Source organism: Anas platyrhynchos, chromosome 1 (genome assembly GCF_047663525.1).
Source record: "Anas platyrhynchos isolate ZD024472 breed Pekin duck chromosome 1, IASCAAS_PekinDuck_T2T, whole genome shotgun sequence".
Taxonomy (NCBI): domain Eukaryota; kingdom Metazoa; phylum Chordata; class Aves; order Anseriformes; family Anatidae; genus Anas; species Anas platyrhynchos.
In genome coordinates this window covers 84,600,280-84,614,816 of record NC_092587.1, presented here as the reverse complement: position 1 = coordinate 84,614,816, position 14,537 = coordinate 84,600,280, and the positions used below count along the sequence as shown (strand labels likewise).

The 14,537-nt window shown below is 50.4% G+C and overlaps 1 protein-coding gene across 1 annotated transcript in view; it reads right to left on the bottom strand.

Moving 5' to 3' along the window:
* The window catches only part of FSTL1 (follistatin like 1), a 30,521-nt gene that overhangs the window by 6,895 nt on the left and 9,089 nt on the right, over positions 1–14,537 (bottom strand). Inside the window, exons 3-6 of the mRNA XM_027449655.3 lie at positions 1,902–2,006; positions 1,615–1,744; positions 1,437–1,469; positions 666–796 (exon numbers count right to left, since the gene is read on the bottom strand). Coding sequence (XP_027305456.1) covers positions 666–796; positions 1,437–1,469; positions 1,615–1,744; positions 1,902–2,006 — 399 coding nt within the window. The remainder of the gene's footprint in view (positions 1–665; positions 797–1,436; positions 1,470–1,614; positions 1,745–1,901; positions 2,007–14,537) is intronic.

Below are 14,537 nucleotides of genomic sequence, written 5' to 3'. Positions count from 1 at the left end.
GTGCTCCCCCCCCACTTCCCCACCTGCTCCTCCAGCTCCGTCCCCGAATGCTTTGAAGTCTTTATCAGGAGCCGGGCGCGAGGGGGAGGGAGGCAGCAGTGCATGTGGCAGGAGCATGGGAGAAGCGTGCGATCCGCAGGGTTATAAAAGGGGGTGGGGATGGCATGCCAGACAGGCTGCCGGGGAGGAGGGAAGAGGCCTGGCGTTAACACCGAGGGGTTGTGGGGGTTCCCTCTCCCCGCAGAGCACCAGGGAGCTGCCAGCTCTCTGCCACGCTCCTTGCAGGCACATATTCCCCTCTCAGCCCCTAAACATCCCCTGTCTCCATCTCAGGGTGGCCTTGGGACTGCAAGGAACAAAGGATCAGCAGCCTCCACCCCAGCTTGCTGCATTCCCAGCACTTTTCACTCACCTTTTGTCCTCTGGCTAGCTTTTAACCTCTAAGATCAGTTCTTTTTTCCCCCTACCTGTCTCCTTTTCCCCAGGGCAGGTGAGATACCAGGAGGCAGCAATGCTCCAGGTCACTTATCCAGCCCACACCATACTGCAGGGCACACCAGCCCCTCCTGGCCCCCATCGCAGCATCTCCACGCCGTGCAGCCTCTTCCCCGGGGGCACGGCTGGCCAAGAAATGTTGTCCGGCCCCTGGGGCAGGCCCTACTTGCCTTGAAGTACTTGTCCAGGACTTCGCTGTAGTTGCTGCCCTTGGAAAACCAGCCGTCCGGGATGATCTCAGCTTCCAGCCACTGGATGACGCGGCGACGAAGCTCGTCCCTGTCCGCCTGGTAGCAGACAACTGTCACAGGAGACGGGGTAGCGGGGGCAGAGAAAGCAAGGGCGAGAGAAATAATGTTGGCAGGGAGGCCACAGAGAGGGGACAGGGAATAAAAGCCGAGCAGACAGCCCCGACGCCCCTTGGAGGTGATCCACGGCCGGATCCAAGCGGAGGTGCCCAGTGCCGAGCGGGCTGTGGGTGACACCGTGTGGCAAGGCCAGAAAACGACAGCGCTGCCAAAACTCACCGCCTCGCAGTCCCCTAAAGCTTGTAAAGCTTAGAGGGGGTGACGCCGAGCACGTTGTCAGCGCTCTCCAGCTGCACAGGAGCTGGGGGGGACAGCCCCAGAGCTCCTGTGCTGGTTGTCCCCGAGGAACTAAGTCTCTCCCCTCAGTCTGGGTGATGAACACACAGACCCTTGCGTCCCTAGGGGCAAAGTGCTTCGCTTCACCGTGTGCATGCCCAGAATCCCTACGATTTCCCAGCACAGCTAGGAGCCCAGGAGATGTATGAGATCTGAAAGGTTCCCCGGGAGCGAGGAGCTGAGCAATTCAGCTGATTTATCAACCCAGGCTCTGCTACAGCCAGCGCAGAGGCACCTCTTGCACTCAGGGCTGTGCAACTCCCCCAGCACCCCTTCCTCCCCCACCTCTCTTCTCACCTGGACTTGCGGCTGGGTTCTCAGACTTCTTCTCTGTTAAAGGAAAGACAGACGGTGACATTTCTGATGCAACGTGAAGCAACACAAACCTCCTCCCTGGCTCTCGAGGCCTCTGCTTTTTGTCACCGGGCTGTTTTTTGTCACCAGCCACCCCTCACGGCCCCTCGCACAGCGTTACCTTTACAGTGTCCGTCGTAATCCACCTGGATCTTGGAGCCAGTGAGGCAGGCGTCGCGGTGCAGCTCACAGTGGTTCAGGTACGTCTTGCCATTGCTGCCACACACGGGCCTCTTGTGGGGTTTACATTGCTGCAAGGGAGACGGAGAAGAGGGAGTTTTACTAGGGTGCTCGTAACCCCCTCAGACACGTCCCCAGGGAGGGAGGGCTGCCCTGCAGCTCGCAGCCCACTCCGTATCACTCCCCCGGGGGGCAGGTGGCGACGCAGGAGCTGCTGTGCCCCCCTACCTCGATGCAGAGGCAGGTCGGGTCTCCCTTCTCCGTCACTGCGCATTCCCGCCCGGCTCCGCAGAAGACGTTGGCGCAGATTTTCGATTTGCTCCTGGGCTCTTCCTGAAAGACACGAAGGAAGAGACACAAAATACATCAAGTCGCCCTCGGCGCAGCTTTCAGAAATCATCCATGTAGCTTCTAGGCCGGAGCACGGAGCAGCAGGCTGGCAAGGCGTAGATGACAAAGCAAGACAGACGTGACCGCGGTAGATGGACAGCTCGGACAATAACCAGGAGCAGACAAAGGAGCCAGGGTTACAGCCCCAGCAATAGAAGGTTTCCTCGAGGTCATTCCCTGAAAATCACCTCGGAGAGCCGGAGCAAACACAAGCAAAATAAGATCTAGAGTTAAGTGGTGAGAGTAATTCCCCCAAGTCAAGGACTGCTGCCTTCAAATTTATTTCATGGAGGGCAGGCAGCAGAAACGCCTTTGCTTCATACGTTTAAGAAGGTGAATACAACCCCGCAGAAAGGTACGGCACCAAACAGAAGGCAGAAATCGCCCTCAGGCATCAGATAATGCCCCCGTCACAAAAAAAACTTCACAAACCTGCAGGACCCATTATCTTGCCTCCGCTGGACAGGACTAAATGCTTCAAAGGAAGAAGCGCTGTCACGGATAATTACCCAGTAACCTTCTCACAGAGGAAATTTCGTCCTGCTCCCTGACAGCTAGCTGCCGACCTATGCCCTGCAGCACAATTTTTACGCTTTACCATTTTCTCTTAGCCAAAGTCATCGCAAATATTCCTGTTGCTCATGTCATTGTCAAACCCCTTTTCCTTTTTATTTTATTTTAATTTTTTTTTTAAAGTCCCATTGCATTCCCAAACAGTTGACAGCCATCAGGGACGATTTCCACAGGTTAATCGTGTTTTTGAAAAAAAAAAAAACAAACCACCATTTGCTTTCATCAGTTTAAGGTCTTTTTTTTTTTTCCTTAGACTCTTCGAAGGGCAGAGCAGGGCTTCTGAATTGGAGACCCCGGTTTAATTCCTTGGCTTGCCATTAATTTTTGTTGTGACCCTCGTTTACTCTGACACTTTCCACCTCGAAGTGAAGTACCCGGCTCAGGCTTCCCTCAACAGCTTGGTGTCTGAGTCAGAAGCCTGAAGAGTGTAAAACAATTTCTGGGAGAGGTCGATCCCATCTGTTGTGACTTTTTCTGATGCACCAAGATTTCTTACCATCCTCCTCCCGGTCCCGAAGCCCTTCTGTGAGCAGCCGAGGCCCAGCTCTCTGCAGGGCTTGTCAGCTGGCTAGAGGGCAGCTCGTGGCCTCCCTCCTCTGAGGGGTTATCCGCAGGCCCCTCTCATTAAGCCCGTCACCCGGGGTCACGAATCCAGCTGGATCCCATCATCCTGGAGGCCTCGACCAGCTCAGGCAGAAATGGGACACGGCGACAGGGGGAAGGAGGCTTTTCTCCCCGTAACCTAAGAGAGGAGAAGCAAATCTGCCCAAGAGCTGATCTCTCTTACAACAAGATGCTGCTGGCGGCAGGGGAGCCAGGCACACCTCTGGCAGGGGCTGCTCCATGCTAGGGCTCTGTTTTGCCTTTCAAGATCGAAGGAATGCCTGTGCTCTGGCCCCTGCAACCTCATATTTTCCATCACAAGGCAGTGACCGGTGAGGCCCCAGAAGGGGAACAACGACACGGGAATCTGTGGGAGAGGAAATCCCGGTCGCAAACGAGCGTGGAAAATGGCTGCTGCTGCTCCCTTGCTCTGCTGCTCGCCCTAAAAACCCCATCGCAGTCACAGCCCTGAAAACATCACAGCCAAATAAATCCACGCTGTCTCCCAGCCCTCCGCCTGCAGGAGACCAGGGGCTGCTCCGTGCATGCCAGCCCAGGGTGAGGACACCATTTTGGGGTGCCAATTTCCCACTCTCAGAGGCTCTGCAGATCCTCTTGGTCCTGCCAGCAAGATCTGTCGCCCATTCCTCTGGCCAGCTGGGATGATCTCCCCGGGGCGATTCATTTCTGAACGGGACCCAAACCTGCCACGTTTCCTGGCCAAGAGGGCTGAGCAGTTGGAGGCAAGCTGGGATTTACAGCCCTACGGCATCTCCTCACCTCTTCCCGTAACTGCAAGCTCAGGAGGAGCATGGAGAGCTGGAAACACTGAGATTTACTAGCAGCCTCCGGCTTCTTGCACAAGAAACCTCATTTTTTTTCTTGTTCCCTTCACTAATGCAATGGACCCGATGATCCCCCCCTAACCAGCTCTGTGCCTTGGTCCTTCTTTCCCCTCCTTCCACCGCAGCACGTTGCAAAAAGCAGTGGAAATGCTGTGCAGCTGGGAGGAAGCACTGAGCCTTGCTCAGCTCCACAGTGTGAGGCCTGCCCTGAGGATGGGTGAGCCACAACACCCTTCTTGCCCCAAAGCAGAGCTCCCCTCATCATCCTGAGGCTGCTGTGCTGAAAGGCAGCCTCGCCAGCACTGGCAGCCCCAAGGCAACTCTGATTAAGCAGCAAGAGAAGTGATTATTGATTTCCTTTAGCTCCGAAGTAAGGCTGGGCAATGTTTTTCAGGGGGCTGATCCACGGGAAGATGCAATTTGAGGCTGGCCAAAACTATTTGCAAATTTGTACCTAGTTCTGGCAACAGATTCGATCCCCAAATCGTTTTCAAAGAGAACTATTTTCCCTTTTTTTTTTTAAATTTTGAAGTGTATTTCTTGAAGTATTTTATGCAAGCGTAAAGAAAACAAGATAAAAATACTTTTTGGTGTGATTTAACAACTTTTTGTTTGTCTGGTTCTGTTTTTTGTTGAGAATAAAAGAGGAATTTCAGCTGATGAAATGAAATTTTTGTTTCGACTCTTCGACTCAGCTAAGGGATTAAAAAGAGGAGACGATTATTCCTATGGCTTTTTTCCTAAAACATCACTGCTTGGTGTCTAAACCAACCTATTCTCGCTCTTTCATCTCCTTCCATCTGGCCCTTGGTGACAGTGTCTGGGAATAAGGCAGAACTGCCACAGACACCCCTCTCCCCGCTCCCTGCCATCATGGAATTTGTTCCTGTCTAGCTGGGAAGATTGCTGGTGCTGACTCCCATGGCTAGACTCTGGAAAAAAAAAACAAAAACAAAAACCAACAAACAAACAAAGACAAAAGCCCCAGCTCCCTTTGGTGGTTACGATAACCCAAAGAGATGTTGCTTCGGGGAAAGCAGCCTTTCCTCTGAGTCACTCCAGCAGAGCAAACAGCGCTGATTTTACGAGGCAGCTCTCAGCCAGAATTTTACTGGGGAAACACCCTTCTTCACCCCGCTCTGCCGCAAGTTGTTCCCAGCAAAGGTGCTCCTGGCAATAAACTTTTCTCTCTGATGCATCTCTGCTACACCACCTGTCCTGCTGGCTGCTTCATTTCTCTTCTCCAGTGTCAGATCTTGGTCATTAAGCGCTGAACTGCCTCCAGCTGCTAGCAGCTCTCCTTGCTCCAAGGTGTTGAGCTGAAAACCGTTTTTCCCCCCTTGATTAGTTTTCGGTTTTCTTAATGGTGTTTGGCAGTCGTGGTCTTCGAATGCTTTTAATGTTTTAGGTAAGAATTTGGGTTTTGGCTCTTTGGGTCAAAAGGAAAAACATAACGGGATTTCCACTGCTTTTTAGTGATGATCTCTTGGACATGTTCTCTCAAAGGGGTCAGGAATAAGAGTGTTCTCCTTACCCTCTTTCCCAAGAGGTTGGTTTTACTGCCCTCCAGCAATGCTCGCCACCACAAACATTTGCCTTTGGGTGACACAGTCATTGCAAAGCTCCCATCAGGATCACACAGGGTCTTTTATAAAATATTTTGTGTTTTGACTGTTATCAACAACATTTTTAAAGAAGCAGGGGACAGAAAATGCCTCCTTTGCGATGGAAATCTTTGGGACAGCCAATCCAGGCCCCGCTTACCCCCATTTTACACCCAGAAGAGGGCAAAGAAAAGTTTCAAAACGCTAAGACAATAACCAGGGAGATAAGTCACATCTGCCAAATTCCCCACTGGAAATGATCCCTTCAGGACAAAGTTGAGTTCCCGTCCAGGAATGCAGAGGATGGACTGGAGCGGGAAGGAGGGCGCCTGCATCGCTGCCTCTCCACCGCTATCTGCTCGCTGGATAAATAATGGACTTCTGTCTCCAGGGTTGCTAATCGGCTCTAAATGCTCTCAAAGAAAGCAAACAGCACAATAAGAAAGCCCAGAAATAAATCCATTTCATAATAAATTCATTTTGTTTTCACTCCATTTTTCTTGCTAGTGAAAAATTTAGGTTAAGCTAAGCGCTTTCTTTTCCCAGCAATCTCCGCTCGCTGTTGGCTAATGCAACAGAAAGTTCTGCTTTCGACAGTGTAATGGCTCTAGTTATGAAGAAAACACAATTATATTATTTCCCAAGACGAATTCCACAGTATTAAATGTCTGAGCAATGCTGCAGCGTCTTTGAAGCTGGTGGTGCAGGAATTTTACATGGGGAGATAGGAAGACATGAGGAGCTTTCACAAGAGAGATATTTTTCTGCACGGATCTCCACTGCTCAGAAACGGAGAGATTTTGAACCCGGGATGCAACCTGTACCCTGGATAACTGGGTTATGCAAGCTTTTGTTCCTGCACTACTTGCAGTTGTGCCCCAGTGTCACTGCTAACTAGAAGTTGTACCCATCTCCTCGATGGCACGCATGAAACAACCTCAGCATCAGTTCATCTCAGTGCTGGTGTTCATAATAAATTCATCAGCAATGACTTAGGCTGCTAATCAGGGAGTAAGGAGCAAGAGTTGAGTTGGGAGTACTAAAGGGAATGAGTTTGAAGCAGATCACCAAGATTCGACAGGTATTTCAATAATCCCCCATGTCTAGGCTAATCCCAGCAAAGCTGTCTGAAGTTCAGCCGGTGACAGCAATACCCCCGGGCGGATGGCAAAGCCACGAAATGTCTGACTGAAAGCACCCTGAACACCATGCAGAAAGGGAAAACTGGGGGAAACTCGGCCATTCTGGGACTCAACTGTGCTGTCAAGTGTCCCCCTGCCACGTTACGGGTGGAAGGGGTAGCACCCAACGCTGAAAAGCAGCCTGACACTTCCCCTTACGAAACCACTTTTTCCTCTGCTGGTAACTTTGCCGGCACTGAACTGCTCAGGTTGAAATTTTCCATCCCAGGTGTTTGCCTCAGGCTGACTTTTCCTTTCTTTCAAGTGTCAACAGAAAAAGGTCAGTGGTTTCCGAGAACATGATTAAGTTATTTTGTCCGTGCTCGAGGAATTGTTAAAGTTGTTTTGCTAAGAAGGCAGAGCAACCCTCTGCCACTGCAAGAGCCTGCAACTGGCAGGGGAGTCACCCTGCTACCTCTTGCTTGCCACAAACTTTGAGAGATGTGGATAGCTTTTTTGCATGTGCGTGTGGAAATTACTATCTCTTCCCTTACTACTGCTGCTCCACTGGAGAAACTGCTCTAAGTGCCTGGATCTACAAGCCAAGAGTGAGGGTGGCTCCTGCCTCGCTGCTGACCTTCCTCTGTTGTTTTTTATTTTGTTCTGGAAGAGAAGCATAGCACTGTGCTCTTGTTAGGGGCAGGGACTCAGCGGTTGCAGCCACATCTCTACAGGGAGCATGAAGACTATTGGAGGTGATGGCTCCATTTGCTTGTTCCTGTCCACAGTAAGAGAGATGTAATAACTCTTAATGTAAGGCTTGATGGCAGCTTAAGTAATTAAGCAGCGAGTGCTCTAATGGGCTGAGACAGATGATGCAGCAGAAGGCAAAATGTAATTACAAATACCCGGCACCACAAAGGCAAGCAGGGCTGAGAAACATTGAGCCAGCTTCAGCCAGAGCTCAGTACCGCTGGTCCCAGGTCTCCTCTTTCCCCATGGCTGCCTTGGCAGCATGGCACCCCCTGCAGCACTCACTCCTGAAGGGTCTGAGCCCATCCTGGGCAACCTCCAAGTGCCATTTGACCTTGTCACCCAAGCAGCAGCCACCCAAGCAGCGTGTATCTCCCAGCAGAAATGAATTTTTCACGGCAGCTGGAGCTGCAGCTCAGGGGATTTATGCCCTGGAGCTCTACAACGTGGGATGGGGGGCAGCCAAGGCGATAGAAAGGCAACGGAGCAAGACAAAATGACAAGGCAGTGTCTCACACAGAAGGAAACGGTACCTGCACAGCAGCCATTCCTTCCTGAGCAGCAAAGGTGATTGTGCTAGAGCTTGGGAAATGTCCCAGAAACTTGGAAGTTTATAGCAGCAGCAGGAGCCAAAATCTCTGCACAGACAACAGATTTCCAGTTGCCAAAGCCAACTAAGTTGGCTTGGGGACAGGTTACTTCCATAGGGTTTTTTGCTTGTTCATTTAATTTATTTTTTGGGGGTATGTTTTCCCAACTATCAAGAAGCCAGATGTCAGGGAGCTTCGTTAGGCCCCTCTCATCAGAGGGAGTATCTGAGATGTGGCACTTGTAGCTCTCCTGATGCTTCCAGCCATTGGGGTTCCCTGTGTACTGCCTTAAATCTGAGGTGACCTTGAGCACCTGAGATTGGCTTCCTGGCCTCCCTGGCACCACGTTGTAGAAGATTTATGTTCTCCTATTTGCCTCTCGTATCCATGCCCACACACCTCCCTCCAACCTCTGTCCTCAAAGAGAAAATTATCGGAGCTGCTCTGGTTCTTCTGCCAGGGCTGAATTTCCCCGCAGACAGCCTGGCATTTCGAGGTGCTGAAAAGGCTTAGAAAACACGGACGGGAAACAAAAGCCTTCAGCCTCGCTGGAAACCCAGAGCCCCAGCCTAACACCGCCTCACGAACCCTCCCCACACTGGGGCACGCGGCTCCATGACAAGATGGCGGCGGCCCGCTCCTCCTCCACACGGGCGCTGCAGAAATGGCTGAGGCGATGTTTCCCCACGAATCCCCCCATTTGGGGAACCGCACAGACACCAGGCAGGCTGGAAACCCGGTGTCGTAAACGCTTTGTGTCAAAACCAAATCAAAGACAGGGGGAGCGCACCGACTGTGGACTTTTTTGTAAGTTAAACAAGCATGAAATACTTGGCGCGCTTCCCTTGCTTAATGCAGTATAAACAACGTCGGTATTCGGCGGAGAAAGTTTGCTGGTTAATGAACACGAGGAGTAAGTGGGCAAGAAGGCCAGGCAATTTTGGCTTTTCCCATCAAGAGCAGGACAGCCCCAGCTGGTGCAGCAAGGGCAGCCCTGTCTGTGCACCTCCATGGCCGGGGCTGGGAGGAAAAGCCCCCGTGAGACCACACGTTGTCCCTGGACGCCGCAGGAGATCAAGTGGATTCCTGCCATGACTTCCAGAGAGGAAAAATGAACTCCCGTAGCCATAAAAGTGAAGCAGACTAAGGGCTTCAGAAGGCAGCCTCTGGCACATCCAAGAGCAGCAGCTGAAGACATTAGCTTTCACAGCTGTCTGCCAGCCCTGGCTGTCCACCTGGCCGGCCAGCCAGAATTTATTGCTCCCCTAATAAAGTCAGCAGAAAGAAATACACGCTTGTGCCTCAGCCACTACAGTTCACAGCCCAAGGTATCAGACTGAGCTGCTGACGACCGCCGGTTTTCAGCACAATTGCAGGCTCGCAGCCACACATCCAAGGAGGGGAAGAACAGAACAAAATGTCTCCCTAGCAGCTTAGGAGAGACTTGGACAAAAACAGGTACACGAAAAGGCTAAAAAACTTATGAAAGATGCTTCTTCTCCAGAAGGCACTGCCGTACTTCTCTTCTGAATCCTTTGCTGTTTGAGAGGCTGCTTTGGCTGCCTGCTGCCTACTGAGTCCGAAGAAATTATGATAGCAAACTCAGAAGGGACAATGGCTTTTCTTTTCCAACAAAGATTTAAGAAAAGCTAGGAAACTCACACACCCGAAGCATTTATTAAAATGTGTTCCTAGAGCTGGCTTTGACTCAAGCACATCAGGAAATCAATGGTAGCCTTTGAATACTGAGAACAAATTGCTTAAGTATGTGCAGACATTATTCTTATGCACTTGATGTTATGTTTGCCACGCTGAACAGCCACGCTAGATGCTACTTGTACAAAATGTATAGGTTGCAGGAAATAAATTTAATGCAATCTGTTTCCCCCCACGATGATTTTAGAAGTAGCTTGTGATACTATAATCATGTACCAAACCATGCTAAACAGATGTAGGGTTCTGCAAGCCACCTTGAGGTTTTGTAATTATTGGAAGTCTAATGCTGTGCAACGAAAGGTTTGGTAACACAACACTGCGTTTCGGTTTTTGATCATCTTGCTTTGTTTTTCCAAGAAAATAAACCTTACTTTTTGGATCTCCAATAACCTGGGCTAGCTTAGTTTGAAATAAAAATGAAAAAAAAGTAAACAAAAACACCCAAAGGAGCAGAAAAGCCTCCTTCTGGTAGGTCTTACAGATCTCCCAGGATAAAAGTTGCCAACCTTGCCATAATCTTTCCTTGCCAGATGCCCCAGTGAAGCTGTAGAGGCTTTAAGGTACATCTAGCATGCTAACTGAGATGTACCTGTAAGATACCAGCTCTAAAAAGTTATTCCACTGAGCTAAAAGAACGGCACGCGTGTGCTCCTTTATCCTATGGCAAAAGCAATGTACTGTAAATAATTTTAGCCTGCAATGAACGACTTACTGGAATTCACAACATCTTCACATTTTTATGACAGCCTACGGCAATCTAGCTGTTGGCTGCAAGTCCTTCCTTTCCCTCTGAGTGCTTTAGCACTTACAAGGCTTGAGTCATTTCAGTGTGCTAACCCAGAAGAAAACAGCCCTGACCAAAGAGGGACCAAGTGCCATGCAGTGAACATGAGTGGGAATCACGTGTGTGATCTGCAACAGCTTTTCTTTATGGGGACTTGACACTGATTCTCACTTTCCATGCGAACCATCAAATCCTTGCCCATACCAAGTGCGAGAGCAAGTAACACTTGGCACCCTTGACTCCATGAAACGTGTGCATAAAGACAGATTATTTCCAGCCTCTGAGAAGGGACTTGAATGTGGGAAGCCTTTCACATCACAGCCAGCAGCATCAAGTCCAGGGTGCAGAAACAGCTTTAAATCAAGTACCCATAAGAGACACTGCTTTTGCCTTCTCTCTAAAAGCAAACGCTCGCTGAACAGCAAACAGAGCCAAGAGGTGGTGAAGCAGCTACTGGCATGTCAGTGCTTACTGCTTCCTCCACCACACTAAACCCAACCCAAATTCATGTTGTCAATCCACATATCCAGGATGTGCTTTGTGGGCTGTCCAGTCACCCCTGCTGTGTGGTGGTGATTTCAGCTGAAGGGTGGAGCAGGCATCCACGGTCACTCAGCACCTCAGCTGCCTGACTTTAATCCTCCAAAAAAAATCCAAGTCTTTTGTTACAGCAAACACAAGACTTTCAGGAGCCTCACATCCTCCGAAACACCAAGATGTCAGCAATGTTCTGCCAAATTGACCCTGCTCCTTCAGTCACATCAATGTCCCATTAAACCTTGTCGTTTCTTCCCCTCCACATATGCCATCAAACACACAAAGCAACACTCCGTGAAACACGTGCTCAACTTCTACATGCTCCACACATGGAGTTTACTGCATTTCTTCATCTTGCCTGGGTCTTGTACCTTCATCTCAGCCAAGACATTGTAATTTGTAATTTCCCCCCTCCCCCCTTCCCTGTTAGGAACCGTGCAACTGCAGCAGGATCAGACTCCACTAACGCTGGGACAGCAGCCAGCAGTACGCGGTGTGCCTGACTTTTAACAGCTAAATCCCATCAAAAATAATGATGCAAATACAGGCACTTCTCCCCGAGACGACCTAATGCTTTCAACAAACTCTTAGAAACACATAATGCTGCTGGATGGGACTGAGGCTGAAAGGAACAAACTTGGGATTTCTGGTACTTACTGCGTGAACACCTGCTGGCTAAACTTAAAAGTCCGAGGTGTTACAGCCAAGATAGCTGTAAATTTGTTCTTCAGACAGCGTAAGATGAACACTTCCTGAGGACAGGCATGAACTGCACCGAATTATCAACTATCTGAGAAAGAGTTAATGCTCTTGTGTTTCAGTGGGAAGCAGCAGCCAGCAAAGGGGCCTCTCTCCTGGGGGCTGTGGTCAGTAGCAGGGGACGGGCCAGAGCAGGGAGGGAGGCACCTCCTCTTTCTCCTGTCACATAGCTGCCACCGCATCCCAGCAGAGACCTTCCCGCTGGTGGCCTCCAAGCCGCTTGTTGTGACCTTTGTGAGCTCAGCCCCACTATGGGACAGCAGTGGCTGGGTACAGGGGCTTGGCAGCAAGCTCACAGCAGGGCTATGAGCCTGGGAAGGAGCAGCCAGCAAAGGGGCAAAGATCCTGCCTTACTGCTGGGCTTCGTGACCCAAGACAGTCTTCAGCCACGGCTGCGGAGGCGGTCCTGCCCTTTTCCCTCCCTGCGCTGGGTTTTCCCACATCAGCTCTCTCACGCCTGTGCAGGGACAAAGAATGAAAAGCTAAAAGATCTGCATCAACTGGAGGGTTGTGTTTTTTTTGGGTAGGGTTCACTTTTCAGCTGCCTGGCAGCACAGGAGCCAGGGCCAGCACAGAGGAGGAGGAGGGAGACAGAGCCGCATGGGAGGCACTCACCTTTTCGCACAGCACCCACTGCAAAACTGCTCCTTCAGACAGACACACGTTGCAAGAACATTTGGCTCAGAGTTTCAAAATCGCAGCCCTGAGGCACACAGGAGTTGGTTGCCTTTTGCCAGACTCTGATTAAAGAATGAGCTTGGAGCTCGAGGCAGCACGTAGGATGAAAACACTGCTTTGGACAAGAGAACCATCTCCCCTCACCTCCCCTAAATGACCACATAAAAAAGAGACTTCCAACCAGCTTGCCCACAGGAAAAGTGCCTAAGCCTTTTTTATCTGAATGCCTGTGCTACCGGGTTAAGGCTGCCTCGCGGAAAGATGCCTTCAAGCTATGAAAGCACAGACCTTCACCCTAACCCACTCAGCCTTCCTGAGGCGAGAGCTGGAGAGGACCTGAGAACAATGAAGGCACTGAGCTTCCTACTTGCTTTCAGAGCAGACAAAAGCCCCAAACATCCATATTTGAAGACAAAGCTGGAAAGGAAGCAACAAAAAAAAGGGTTTTTTAATAGCATCTGAGTCTTTATGGTGCACTTTAAGCGCAGAAGTCTCCCAAGGTCCAAGTCAAGATGCAGCCAGATCGTGCCAAGCCCTGCACAAGCACATCTCAGAGCTGAGCCCATGCCCTTGGGACAGCATGCAAGCAAGATTTGCTCTTGGAACCAATTCCCGTATTGTTATTTGGTTAGAAATTCATCTTTTGAGAAGGGTGGAGCAAACAGCAAGAAAGCTGGCCGTCTCCACCTCTGACTGCATCCAATTTGGGGCAGGCTTGCTTGAGTTTGCTGGAGGGGAGGCAGCCGGCTTGCTCTTGGTGCCCCCTCAGTTTAGGCGCAGGCCTCAGTGCCTGATACCTGCACGTAAACCAAACCAAGCTACACCTGTGAACAGACCCAGCCTCAAACATCTTGTATGATCTCCCCGACACTAAATCAGGCCGCCCTGCTGGCTTTGCCTTTCTTCTTCACACAATTCAGGCTGTACGGATTCCCACCAGCAGCATGTGGAGACGCCCCGTCACCATGAGGCAAGGAGCAAGCCCCTCACAGGCAGAGCTGGGACAGGGCACCACAACGTGTGGAGGCCCAGCTAGGAAATATCCCATCCACGGGGATTACCTGAGGGGTTTCACACCGTTCGGCCTGCCAAATACAAGACTGGCCGCGATCCTTGTCACAGACCACGGTTGTACTGGTGGGGAACAGGCGCAAGGTACTGAAGGCCTCTTCTGTTCCGCCATCAGGCAGGAGATTCAACCTCCACAGATGAAAACCAGGCAAATGTGAGCCAGAAATGAGGTGTAACAGCGCGAGGATAATTAAGAGCCGCAGCAACATACCAAGCGCAGTGGTATTTTCCATTTGTGGTAATTACTTAATCAAGACGAGATGTTTTTTAGGACACGCTTTAGAGTCCGGAGCAAATGGAACTCATCACAAAGCTGGATATATGGTCTCTAGGAGGCAAGGGGGCATAAGACATAAAGCACAACAGCTCCTTATGGCCTCGTCATCGACTAATCTATAGAGAAAATTGCTCCTTTTAGTGTCAGCAGAGTTGGTAGATGGCCATATTTTTAGTGACAAGACATGCTGTTATTTACATGAAATAGTGATAATAACACGTTGTGTTGCACCCACACCTTTAATCTGAAATCCTCAAAGCTCTTTACCGTCGCTGTGTCAGTAAGCCTGACAGCTCGCTGCCTGATAAATTGGCATTATTATTTCCCGTTCAGCCAGCCTCATTTTTTTTCCGAGTAGCTAATCGTCTGCTTACATGGGAAACAGTGCTCGGCCGACCTGTGATTTTGGGCACCTACTTTTCAGCCTCTTGGTGAGAAAACGTTCACAGGAGAGCCTTGCAGAAGGTTTTGGGGTAAAAAGAGGCTGATCAGTGGCCTGCTCTGAGTGCTCGTCCCCAAAACCTCTGCACAACCTCCTTAAAAATATACTGATAGCGATGTAC